Source organism: Phoca vitulina, unplaced genomic scaffold (genome assembly GCF_004348235.1).
Source record: "Phoca vitulina isolate PV1807 unplaced genomic scaffold, GSC_HSeal_1.0 scaffold6, whole genome shotgun sequence".
Lineage (NCBI taxonomy): Eukaryota > Metazoa > Chordata > Mammalia > Carnivora > Phocidae > Phoca > Phoca vitulina.
This window is the reverse complement of record NW_022589709.1, coordinates 15,816,804-15,830,467: the sequence shown is the minus strand read 5'-3', so window position 1 is coordinate 15,830,467 and position 13,664 is coordinate 15,816,804. Positions and strand designations below refer to the sequence as shown.

Sequence of the window (13,664 nt, the reverse complement as noted above, 5' to 3'; positions counted from 1 at the left end):
GTGATATGTTATAGGTGCTTTGCACATGTTATTTCTCTGTTCCTACAACATAGACAGTGTTATCCCTGCCCTATACAAGAGGAAACTGAATCCAAGAGAGAGAAGTCACGTAACTTACAGGAAGTCAGATAGTTTGTCATTGTCAGAGCGCAGAGTTTGCAGTGGGGGCACTGGGTCTCTTCAGGCCTGCTCTTTATACTTCAGCTGACTGACTCCCTCTGTGGTGCCATGACTCTGTGTCTTTTGACCATTCTTCTACTAACTTCTTTGAAAGCACCTTGTTTTTCTGGCTTCCTTTAGTGAATATGAAACATATTACAAGTTTTACTTTTGTAGTTCCCTTCGAAGCGTTAATAAGCACCAGGAAGCATGGAAGTGCACATTTTGCCACTCCCCTGTTTGCTTTCTCAGGGAGACTCCAGCAGACTTTTATCCATCCTTCTGTTGGACCTTTTTAAACAGTCAAATAATTAATGATGTGTTCTTCTTTTATTTAGGTAAATGAATACTTGAGGGGTGATAAAGATGACTGCTTTTCTGAAAATAGATTTTTGTTTCTTAACCACTTTTTGTGAGGGCCAGAAATTGTGTTGCATGGTATTTTTTCCCCCCACATTTTGAATCCTTGCTCATTGTAGACAATTTGGAAAATATGGGAAAGGAGTAAGCAGAAACAAAATTACTATATTTGTCATTACAATTCATAGGAAGATTATAATAACTTTAGCTAAGGTTCATGTCAACAAATACCTATTATACTTCTGTACTTCAGTAGTGTGTGAGGAATTATCCTAAGTGGTTAAAAATACAGAATGAATAACACAGCCAAGCATTTCTGCCCTTTGGAGGTTAAATTTGACTAAGGGAGCCCTTATAAGTGCCAGGATTCTCTTTTAAATTTTCTCACTCCCTCATCAGGGAGGCCTGTTTCCACTTCAGTTTTCTGGATGAGGAAGCAGGCATGGAGAGGTCGAATGATATGCAGCAGGATCTGACTCCTGCCTTAACTTTCAGGAACTAATTTCTGTTTCCTTAGCCTAGAGCATATGTATCTGGGGTCTTGGCATAGAGTTTTTACTTTTTAAGTTTAATTTTAAAATCACTGTTCCTTACTATTAAAAAGAGATGTGCCATTTAAGCAAATAGAAAATAAAATATACAGAGATAATATTGTTAGCATTTTAACACACCTTTTCTAGATATTGTTCTAAATAAATACTTTAACAGATTAAATTTTATTCATAAAGATGGAATCATACAGATGTATTTTGAAACCCCCATGTTTTTAAATTTAAAATATACTTCAGACCTTCTTTCATGTCATATTCTTCTAAGATAGTTTTCCCCAACTTTAGACAGGTGAGTATAACCTTCACAGTTTTTGACATATCTGCATACCATTTTTCTTTTTATCTGCTGCACATGTTTAAAATATCTGCTTTCTTTTAAAGATTTAGAAAAGGGGACTGTATCACTGCATGACTAGAAAATCAAAGGCACTTGCTGAGACTATATGAAATTCTAGCCAGATACTGTTTGTTACAGTAAACTGAATAGGAGGCCAGCTCCTTTTGTTAAAAACAGACAATTGAAAGTATTAAAGAGATGTAAAAATACCTTTTGATATAATTAGAAGAATTGGAAGAAAGCTGAAAAGGTGGTAACTTTTGCAGCATGGGATTCATTGTACTTTAATACCTTTTTTTTTTAAGGATTTTATTTATTTTATTTTATTTTATTTATTTGACAGAGACATAGCAGCGAGAGAGGGAACACAAGCAGGGGGAGTGGGAGAAGGAGAAGCAGGCTTCCTGCCGAGCAGGGAGCCCGATGTGGGGCTCGATCCCAGGACCCTGGGATCATGACCTGAGCTGAAGGCAGATGCTTTACGACTGAGCCACCCAGGCGCCCTTGTACTTTAATACCTTAACCGGGGGTTTTCAGTGTTTTTAAGTATTTTCACAGCAAGAAATAAAATTTACGTTTGGAACAACAACAAAAAATTTACATTTAGATCTAGTACATGTGAGCATGTGTTTGTGTGTGTAATTTATATATATATATATATATATATATATATATATATACACACACACACATATGTATTTATGTATATGTTTTATATATGTATTTGTGTGTGTAGAACATAACATACACTCCTATAATCAACCCAATGTATACTGTATTCCATTGTGAAATATAAGACAGCATGGGAGTGGGTGCCTGGGTGGCTCAGTCACTTGAGTATCTAACTCTTGATTTTGGCTCAGGTCATGATCTCGGGGTCATGAGATCCAATCCTGTGTTGGGCTCTGTGTTTGACTTGACTGCTTAACAGGGAGTCTGCGTGAGATTCTCTCCCTCTCTCTCTGTCCCCCCACTTATGCTCGTGCTCTCTCTCAAATAAATAAATAAATCTTTAGGGGAAAAAAAGAAATCTAAGACAGCATGGATTGTAAGATATGCTATTATTTTACGTAGCATTAAGAAAAAATCCTACCATTTTTAATTGCAAGATGGCCATTGATTATAAGAAATATCTCAATTTCAGAGGTTAAAATGTAAAAAAAGTATGTTACAATTGATGAAATAGAGGATGTGCACTGTGTTCTTTTCTATTTCATCTTTTTAAAAAAAATGCTGGTTATCCATTAAATTGATAATATAAACCACAAAATTGATATTATAAACCACAATGGGTTGCAAACTACAATTTGAAAAACATAATGAATCCTGACTCCTCTACTTTCCATAAAGATTATTATAGATGAATTTTAGATGTAAGTGTTAGAAGGTAAAGTAAAAACTTCTAGGCTACTACATGGGAGAATATATTTATGACTTTAGGAGAAGAAATATTTCTTAAACAGGACATAGAAATCACAAATTATAATAAAGGAAACAATGGATAAATTACACTTCATTAAAATTAATTGCTTCTCTTTATCAAAGACACCATTAAAAGAATGAGAAGTTAAACCCCAGATTAAGAGAAGACCTTTTATTTATTAAGAGAAGACCTTTTATTTATTATTTATAAAAACGACTGTAGAATATATAAAGAATTTCTAGATACCAGTAAGAAAAGACTAATTAAAAAATAGTCAAAAGCTTTTTTAAAAAAACTTTTATTTGCTTTTATTTTATACCATATTTATTCTTGGGCCATAAGTTTTTGTTTTCTTCAGTTTATTTTGGGATATCTTTTTCTTCTGTGCAGCCTACCTCTTCTGACTTAGGAACAGTTTGCTGCTTTTCAGTAAAGATCATCTCAGTGTGGCAGGGGGGTTCCACGAGTGGATTAATCTGACCATGAGCTCTGTAAGTTCTGTGCCACAACTTGGAGGCTTTGTTTATCTGGATGTGCTCAATGACCAGAGAACGTACGTCTAAACCCTTTAGCTCAGCATTACTCTCTGCATTTTTAAGCATGTGCGGTAAAAATTCAGTACTCTTGGGCCACCAGCCCTATATCTAGCCCCACTGTTTGGCCTGGGCACACCTAACGTCGGTAGCGATGGAGTGGCGCACATTGTTTCTGTCAAGTTCATCCTTACGATACTTGGTGGCTTTTTGGTGGATGTGCATACCTTTGATGCCCTGGGCAGTTTCACAGGTCTTTTTAAAGTGAATGTGAAGATTTGAATCTCTTTTTTTTTTTTTTTTAAAGATTTTATTTATTTATTTGACAGAGAGAGAGACAGCGAGAGAGGGAACACAAGCAGGGGGAGTGGGAGAGGGAGAAGCAGGCTTCCCGCTGAGCAGGGAGCCTGATGCGGGGCTCGATCCCAGGACCCTGGGATCATGACCTGAGCTGAAGGCAGACGCTTAATGACTGAGCCACCCAGGCGCCCCAAGATTTGAATCTCTTGATTTGCACCTCTTGATTTGCATGCTTTTGTGGGGTTTTCTGGGTCAAGTGAATAGTGAACCATTTTCAGAGATCAGGTTAGGCCACTTACGGAAAGAGCTGGTACAAAGCTTTAAAGTGTCACTTTACAAAAGAAGATATCCAAATGACTGATGAATTTGTGAAAAGGTGTTCAACATCATTAGTCATCAGGAAAATGGAGATTAAACCACAGGGAGATACTACTATACACCCAACAGAATGTTTAAAATTAAGCAATAACACCAAACAGAAAACCAAACCAAGCAAAAAAATACACTCCATACCTGCTAAAGAACAACTAGAACTCACATACACTGCTGGTGGGAGTGATTATTAGAATTACTTTGGAAAAGATGGAAGTGTATATACTTTATGACCTAGCTATTCACCCCTGCTGTAGACCCGATAGAAATATATACCCATGTACACCAACAGACATGGCAGAATTCTTAAATGCCAAAAGTGGAAGTGTTCATTAGCAGTAAAACGAATAAATAATTTTTGAAATAATATGTAGCAGTTTTTGAAAAAGAATGAACTGCCGCTGAATTTAAGAATCTCAAATCATAATTTAAGCAAAAGAAGCCAGACTCAAAGAGTATATATGATATGAATCTGTTTATTTAAAGTTCAAAAATGAATCTATGCCTCTATGGTGATATTAAAAAAATAGTGGTTACCTTTGGGCATTAATGACTGAGAGGTAATATGAAGGAAGTGGTATGAGGGAAGTATTTGGGGCCCTGGTGATGTTCTTTATGTTGGTCTGAGTACTAGTTACACTTGAGAATTAAGCCCTTTACTATATTATACTTCAGTAGAAATGTTTTAAAAAGAACTAAAAATTTCTCTTATAATATTTTTAAAAGACACTCTTGTTGGACGTTCACATTGTTTTCTGTTTTTCCATGTTATAATGTTGCAGCTACTATTTTATATAGGTCTACAATTCCTTAGGATAAATTGCTATAAGTTAAATTATGTCCAGTGTTATGTAGTACTTTTTGAAGTTATATACTGATAAATATTCTCTGAAAAGTAACAATTTATAATCTTACCAGAGAGCCCAATTCCTATATAGTATATAGAAATAAAAGTTGCTGATATTTGGTAGGTGAAAAATTGCATCTCTTCTTTTGTTGTATGTGTTCATTTTTAATGGCCATTTAAATTTCTTGTTTAGAAATATCTGTACTTACTCTTTGCTTATTTGCCTATTAAGAAATTAGTTTTGGTTTCCTGATTTATTAGAAATCTTTATATAGGGACTCCTGGGTGGCTCAGTCGGTTAAGCGTCTGCCTTCGGCCTAGGTCATGATCCCAAAGTCTTGGGATCAAGTCCCGCATCCTCCCTCTGCCTCTGCTGCTTCCCCTGCTCGTGCTCTCTCTCTGTCAAATAAATGAATAAAATCTTTAAAAAAAAGAGAAATCTTTATATAGTAAGTTATTTATCGTACATTATAATATTCCCCCAGTGTATTTGTTTCCTGTATTGATTGTGAACATTCATGAGTTTGAATTTTTTAATCTAATCAAATCCATATTTATTTCTATGTTTGGTATCATGTTTAGACAGCCTTTCCCCTCTTCCATAAATTTTTAAAAACTCCTGTGTGCTTGCTTTTAGTAGTTTTATGGTTACAGTTTTTCACACTTGATTCTTTTTATCCATAGTATATATTGGAATGTAATATGAGGTAGCATTTTAGTTTTTATTTTAAATACTTTTTTTTTTAATTATCCCTTTCTCACCAGTTCAAAGCTCTAACTTTATCGTATACAAATTCGTAAGTATAAGTGAATCTGTTTCTGGACTTCCTATTTTGTTTCATTGATCTTGGCTTTGCCAGTTAAAAGCACTACACTGCTTTAATTATTGTAGCTTAAAAATATTTTTAGTATCTAATATAAGCATTCTCCTCTTTTAAAAAATAATTGGTGGTGAAGAAGGGAAGAAAAATTTTACCCTGTATTCATTTTTCCAGATACTTCAGTATGATACTGTACCTAGTTAGACATTTGAATGGAACTTGCAGGTTAGATAAACTGAAACAAAACTTCCTACTATATATAGAAATCATGTAGCAGTGATTTCAAACTCCCAGTGAATTTACATTTTTAATTAACTTTTATTTTAATTATATTGTGGAAAGAAAACAACTGGTTTGTTCCTATGTTTTGATATTTGTGTGGAGGGACAAGAAGGTTTTTGATTGAGCTGTGTTTAATGGTGGCTGGAGTTGTTGTTTTAAAAAGTCATGTATGCATAGCTGTATTTGTGGCTCTCTTCCTTCTGAGTTGTAAGATTAGTATGAGAGAAGGGACTGCTTTTTGGACAAGCTTGTCTTGTCTTTTTCCAAATGAATGTTTCTGCCTCTTCAGTGATCTCATTTCCCAGCAATGTGTTGGTAAGATTTCGGTTTAAGGGGGAAGCATTTTAGGCTACATTAGGGGCCTGGGTGGAATTAACTGTAACAACACAAAGGTGTTTGGTTTGTTTGTGCCAGTCATTGTTTTGTTTATCTTTGGAATTTATGGTACATAGTGACTGGTAAACTAGATTTCCATATTTCTGCTTGGCCTGATCTTAAATATACAATAATCTTTTCCTGATTTCTAACTGTATTTCAGATTTCGTCTGTGGCCCAGGGTGCTCTATCAGGTTTTTTTTTTTTTTTAATGTCCCATGGAAAGTCAAGTCTTTTGTTTTTTTATTTGGTCTACTTGATCTGTCAAAGACAAAAAGGTGTTTTAAAATTTAAAAAAAAATTGTAACTTTTTTCCTTGATGTATTTTGTGGAATTTTATATTCAGTATTAAGAGTTCACATTAACCTCTTCATAAATTATGGCTTTTAGAGATTTTAAAAACTCCTTGTCACTCAGTGATCTGACTTGAATATTGTTCTCCTTGTGCAATAAAGACTTTTGCTTTCCTTTAATTTGAATTTTCCTGTTCTGTTTTTGCTCATTCCTTTTATTTACCCTTTGTGATTTTTGTTATGCTTACCATTGTGGGCAGGGGAATGCCCAGATTCAATTTCATTTTATTAAAATTTGCTGGTTGCAGCCCATTAAATTAATTTCATAGGCTACAACCAGCAGTTGGAAAACACCTGAGATGTGTTTTTCTGTATGGAAAGTACATTGATTTCTGAGTAGAACAGACCTAGATCTGAGTCCTGCATCTCTCATTTACTAACTGTGTGACTCTTAATCACTTAATTCTCTGTTCCTCAGTTTTTTTCTGTAAAATTGCAGTATATACATTCATATTTTTTTCTGAAAATTAAAAGACAGTGAATGAAACAAGCCTAGGTTAGAGACCCAATAAAGTTAGCTAGGAGCATTTTACGTTATATACCTGTCATACTTAATGCCTTAAATCCCCAAATTTTAAAACACTAGAGAAAATGGCAGCATGTTCCCGTGTTTTCCAGATCCTTTGTAGGGTGTTTTTTTTTTTTTTTTTTTTGCCTCCTGTCAAGAGTAAAGATTCTTTTTGTATGAAAATCTTACTTTTTTTTTTTTTTTTTTAAGGTTTTATTTATTTATTTGATAGAGCGAGAGAGCACAAGCAGGGGGAACAGTAGAGGGAGAGGGAGAAGCAGGTTCCCCGCCAAGCAGGGAGCCCGATGTGGGGCTCGATCCCAGGACCCAGGGATCATGACCTGAGCCAAAGGCAGACGCTTAACCATCTGAGCCACCCAGGTGCCCCGAAAATCTTACATTGTTATAAGCATTTCTCATCATGAAACTCATAATGCAGAGTTTGCAGCTTTTTTAAAGTAGGAAATTTATTCCTCTTATATAACTCTTAAAGTAGAGAATTTTCCAAGTGAAATATGTTCTGTTGGTGGCACCTACTGGCAAAGATAAATCACTGCTTAGAGCTTACTGTACCTATACACAGACTCACCTCATATAGTAAGTAGTCTGGGAAAGATGATGGGGAATAGGAGAGGAATATATTGTGTTTACCAAAGTGGTCATTTCCTTTGTCTCCCAGAAGCATTGGTCCAGTGAAGTGGGAGGAGGAAGGACTTAGGCTATGCATTGCCTGTGGATTGCCTTAGTCTGGTGTTTGCCAGTATGTGCTGAGCTATTGTTAAAATTAGGTATTATTATAAAAGGGAGGTGTCCATGTCCAACAAACTTGGGAAAGCTAGGTTAAACTGTCTTAACCGGCTGTCAATTATGAGACATTTCTGAGCCTTCAGTATCTTAATGAAGTGTGTTTTAACTTCGGGGGTGGGGAGGGAGAGTGCCAGGTGCTTTTGTAGCATATGGCATTTGTCAAACTTTATTAGACCCTGGGGCCCTTTTTTTTTTGTCTGAGCATCGAGATATCACCTGGAAGTGACCACTTTGATAAACACAATATATTCCTCTCCTATTCTCCATCATCTTTCCCAGTCTTACTTACTGTATGAGGTGAGTCTTTGTGTGGGTACAATAAGCTCTCAGCAGTGATACTCGTGGGAAATGATTCTCTGAACAGTATAGCTTGAGAGCAGCGTTTTCCCTCTGGCATCTTCTCTTGAAGGCTTTATAAGAGAAGGAACAGGCATTGGATTCTTGTAGTATTTGGTAGTTCGGAAATACCACATATTGGGATGTAGTCTGTTGTGATGGTATCAGTGCAGTTTCCTTACTTAGGCTGGTGCTACTACATAGACCACATCATTTTGCCATTGCGGTCTTTTTAATGCAGAGACATAGGCGTGTATATACACTAACTTTTGTATATGACTTAAAGGTATTTGTAGCCCTTATCCACACCCCCAAGCCATCTCCAGCAAAGAACTCCTGATTCAGATTTTCCCCAGTATGAATTTAATGGCAAGTGGATCTTACACCAGAACTTAGATATCTACATATTCCATGAATTACTTGGTGATGGTGATATCAGACTCCATTTGAAGAAATCACGTACTGTCACGGGGGCCAAAGGAAAGACGCCTGAAGAGAAAGAAAGGCCAGGCCTTAAATGGCAATTCATTAAGTACAGCTTCCCAAACAGGCCACACCCTTAGAGCAGTGGCTCTCAAGTATTGCTGCTGGTAACTTCCCCCCTTGCTTCTGGCATCCAGCACATAGAGGCCAGGGATGCTGTGAACCGTCCTATAGTGCACATGACAGGTCCCCCAAAACACAGAATTATCTGACCCAAAATGTCAGTAGTCCTCAAGTTGATAAGCCTTCAAGTCTAGCTGCTTCTTCCTAGATTGTGTCTTTCATTGGAAGTAGTATCAGAATAGGAAGGTCTGCATTTTTATTTACATGTAATGCTGCTTGGTAGATGTAGGAAGAAAGTGATGATGATGAGAAGGGTAGGAAGTGAATAAGTCAGGTTTGTATTTCAAAGAACTTTCCTTTCCCAGAAGTGTTGAAGACTTAATGAGGGTTTCGGCTTTCAGATTGGCTTAACTCATAAAGTTTCATCTGAGAGTATGGAGGTAGGAAAACACCTTTCTTTTCTTCTGGCAGACTCATTGTTCTTTCTTACCTCACCCTTGAACCTGCGACCTTGTGTCTATTTTAATATTTAAGGAGTAAAAGTCAAAGTGATTAAGAAAAATTTTGGCTCTTATAAGAGAATTTTCTATTCATGCCATCCCTCCTTATCCTCACAGTCCCATGTTGTAGGCTGACAAAGATGGGGAATAGGAGAGGAATATATTATACTTAGCAAAAGTGGGTATTTCCTTGATCTCTCAGAAATATTTGCCCAGTAAAGTGGGAGGAGGAAGGGATTATGCCATGCTAGTGTCCTAGTCCAGTGTTTGCCAGTATGTGCTGAACTATTACTAAGAGATATAAAAGGGGGATGTCCATGTCCAACAAACTTGGGAAAGCTGGATTAAACTAATTTAACATGATTTAATTATAGGACATTACAGAGCCTTTAGTATCTTAATGAGATATTTTGTGACTGTGTGTGTGTGTAAGAGAGAGGGAGAGGGAAAAAAAGGGGGTGAGGTTGGGAGGAGAGAGCATGCACAGGAGCATACAGCATTTGTCAAACTTAATTAGACCCTGGGACCCTTTTCACTCTGAGCATCTCTTGTGTCACCTGGAATACTCCTTGGAAATGCTCCTCTGATCAGTGTAGCTTGAGAGCAGCATTGTCCCTTTGGCATCTTCTCCTGAGGGCTTTATGAGAGAAGTTGAAAAGATATGTATGATGGGGGAGCTATTCTAGCCACCCCAGGGCTTTATTAAATATATTTTTATTAAATTGTATATCTTTATTCACTTTTATCAGGCCTTAAGAGAATAGTTGCTATTTTTATCAGAGGGGTTGTTTCTTTCTCAGCTATATAAATAAACACCATTTCTCTGTTTTGGAATGAATAAAAGGAAGAATTAAACTGTAAAGAAGGTTGTTTCTTGTGTAGTCTGTGGGGACTTCTGACTTATTTCCTCCCTGAGTGAGGAAGCTATTTAGGTAGCTTAGGTCAGAATAGCTCTGGTGGGTTCAGACTCCTCCTGTATAACACAAGTTTTTAGTTTAAAACACTACATTTATGCATCCCTCATACATGTCCTGGGGAGCCTGAAGATGGGGGCAGGGACCTCCCATCTTTCCTCTACTTTATATACTTAACTTTTCATGTTTCCAGCCATACTTTCTTCTTCTCACTCTCTTAGAACCGAGGACATTGTGACCTTGCAAAGATGGCTTTGTAACTACCAGTCAGACCCAGAAGATGATGTACCGAGTCACTGTTCCCCCTTTATTCACTCCCCTGCCAGCTTTATTAATCCCAAGTCCTTCTAGATAGCAGTAAAAGGAAAATTACATGGAGAAATACTACTTTTGTTTTTCTATACTCCATCTTCTTCTTCCCATTCAGGATCATTTATCTGTCTTCACTCTAGACCTGTTTGGCCCCTTGGACACATTGCCTTCCTCTCTAGCTCTTGGCTTTCTCATACAGGAAGCCTGGCCCTTCTGCCCCTCTCCCCCATTGCAGACCTTGGCGCTGTGGGGCTTACAAGATTTTAGTGAGGGAGCCAGTGGATTTTCTCTATACGCAGCCATCTGGAGCTATTCTCTCAAAGTCTGAGGTTAGAAAAGTATGAGAAGATAGCACTTGGGGGAAAGTAGCATCTTCAAAACAGGACATAAACAGATTTTTTTGAATACCAGTTACACACCAAGCACTGTGCTGGGGATTCTGAATCCCCACAACACTTTTATATGGTTTGTATTTGTCCAAAGATCGAACACACACACATACACACACACACTGATGAGTGACCAGATTGGCATTCCAACGTCTCTCTGGTTTCAAGGCCTTTGACTCTTGTACTACATCATACTGTATCCCTCATCAGAGCCAGCAATGTGACCTACAGTGCACTAGTGTTCAGTGGTATTTCTTCTGTCATTACCCACATTGGGTTTTTCAAACAAATTGTTTGAGAATACTGTATGGGTTTGAAGACTTGAAGAAAATAAAGGAAAAATAGGGAAATTTTGAGAGATAGGCTTATCCCCAAAGGCAATAAACAGAATCTTGTAAACATTCATAACTTAAACAGATCTGTAGGATCCTTTTGAATACTGCTACGGAATGTTATAAATTTTATACCCTAATGTTAGAATTTTAGGTTTGGGAAGGAATCTTAGAGGGACTTAAATTGTTATTCCTTTCAGAGCACAACTCTCCCACTTTCCCTTCTCATTAAGTTTCCATTTAGCCATTAGGTAGGAGCTTCAAAAGGGAAAATCCAATCATGTATAATCTCCGGTTAATGGGCATCTATTGAGCGACTAGGTCACCAGAAAGATTACACAGTGCCTCTTTGTGCAGTAAACACAAAAATCAAAAGCTAATGCATTCCCAAGGCAAGCCAGATTGTTACTGGCTATCAGCATCATCCTCTTCAGGGAAAAAGTTGGGGTACCCACCATGCTTGCTAAGGGAGGTTGTAAAGCCCGTCCAGAAAAACAAGGTTATCAAGGAAGGAAAGAGAAAAGCAGAGAGGGCTTCCAGAGCTTTGTCAGTCCTACTTGCTGAATGATGGTTGGGATGGATTCCTGAATAGCAGCATTCTAGTTAAATGCTTTGAGCAATCATCAAGAACTTAGTGGGTCTCTGGGCTTCTTGCCACAAGTGAAAGAGTAATAGTGACGACTGAGGTAGAGCCTCAGTCCCAGTCCCATAATTTAGCTGTTTTCTAAGCATGCCCAACCTTCATAAATAAAGACTTTATGCTTACTTTTGTCCAGCCACTAACTGTATTGATTTATGAAAGATGAGCACAACCCTCTTGACCCAAAATGGCACGTGTTAGTCACAAGCCAAATAGTTCTTGGGTTTGTGTCGATACATTCTAGTTTGGGATTTCAAAATTATATTTTGTTGTAGTTATTTAGGATTTGTAAAACTCGGCATAATTCAAATAACCTGTTTTTCCCCCCTTAGAACACTTCAGTTATGGAGGATCAAAATGAAGATGAGTCCCCAAAGAAAAATACTCTTTGGCAGGTAGGAATGACGACGCACAGATAAGATAGCAGTTGACTTACTATAGATAAGATGCTCCCTCAGCTCATGTCCTCAATAAAAACAACAGCCAAGCATTTTCCTTTGTGCATTTTTGCTAGTTTCAGAATTCACCCTAATTTATCTTCTGTTCCTTAGGGAAGTGTCATTATGAATAGTAAAGAATTTTGGGGTTACTACAGCGATTCTGAAGTGTCTGTAGCCTAAAATACTCAGTTTATTGCCACGGGCTAAGCCAAAGGTGGTGTCCTTTGTCACCAGAATAGTACCATGCCATACCAGTGTGTGCATTGGTGACTTAGTCTTGCTACCCTCACCCTTCTCCCCCATTTCTTGTTAGTTTGCTCTTTCCTTTTAAACTCTGTTTTCTTCTCCTCTGGCTCTGTTTTAGTCTGCCTGTTTCCCTCCCAATCCCCCAGGGTTTTTCTGTTTTGTTTTTTGTTTGTTTGTTTTTTTTGCCAGTGGGGGTGTGTGGACAGTGGTATGTAAAGTTTCATGATTTGATCCTTTCATCAACCATTATGGTACAAATAACTTTTCCCTTCATAAAGACACTATTAAAAGCAAAACAAATCTTAAATAATGTTAAAATATTCTCTGGGTTCATTTTATTTGAAACAAAAGGAGTAGATTAGTTAGTAAGAATAAAGTATGCCCAACAAATTTAAGGTGGAAATGAAACAAAGCAAAACAATGCCAGGAAGATGCTTCTGGTCCCAGCAGGTGGTTAGAAGTAGAAATGGAAAATGTGCTATAGAATTGTGCATTTGCCACTATTTGGGGGAACTGTGTGCAGATTGACTTCTGTTCCTCCTTCACATTTGTTATTTTCCAATAGGAGTCTCTTCATTTACTATTGATTTTTCAATTCACAGTGGCTCTTAACCTTTGGCTTTCGGTTTTTCTTTCATAAGTTCTGCTTTCAGTCAACTAGTTATTCATACGCCAATGCTGTAGGGAAGCTGGGTGGTTAGGAACCCTTCTGTTGTAGATGAAATAATAACCCTTTTGCTTATCAAATGAGATAATGGATATGAAAGTATTTTGTAAATTATAAAGCAGTACACAAATGCAAGTTGTTACCATCATATTTAACCTGTTACGAAAGCAATTATTTTGACAAGTTATAATGAACAAAATATAGAAAGAAAAGAGGAAGGAAAACATACAGCTCTTTTTCTCAAGAGTAGGCACATTTAGCATTTTTGTACATATCCTTTACTCTGTCTTGTGTGTTCCCCTTCACACAAATAA

The 13,664-nt window shown here is 37.2% G+C and overlaps 1 protein-coding gene across 7 annotated transcripts in view; it reads left to right on the top strand.

Moving 5' to 3' along the window:
- The window catches only part of FBXW11 (F-box and WD repeat domain containing 11), a 122,084-nt gene that overhangs the window by 67,139 nt on the left and 41,281 nt on the right, over positions 1–13,664 (top strand). For 5 of the 7 annotated variants that reach the window (XM_032403707.1, XM_032403711.1, XM_032403712.1 and 2 more), the window contains one exon: positions 12,330–12,392. The exons of the other annotated variants lie outside the window; for them this stretch is intronic. In XM_032403707.1, coding sequence (XP_032259598.1) covers positions 12,330–12,392 — 63 coding nt within the window. The remainder of the gene's footprint in view (positions 1–12,329; positions 12,393–13,664) is intronic. 7 annotated transcript variants of the gene reach the window in all.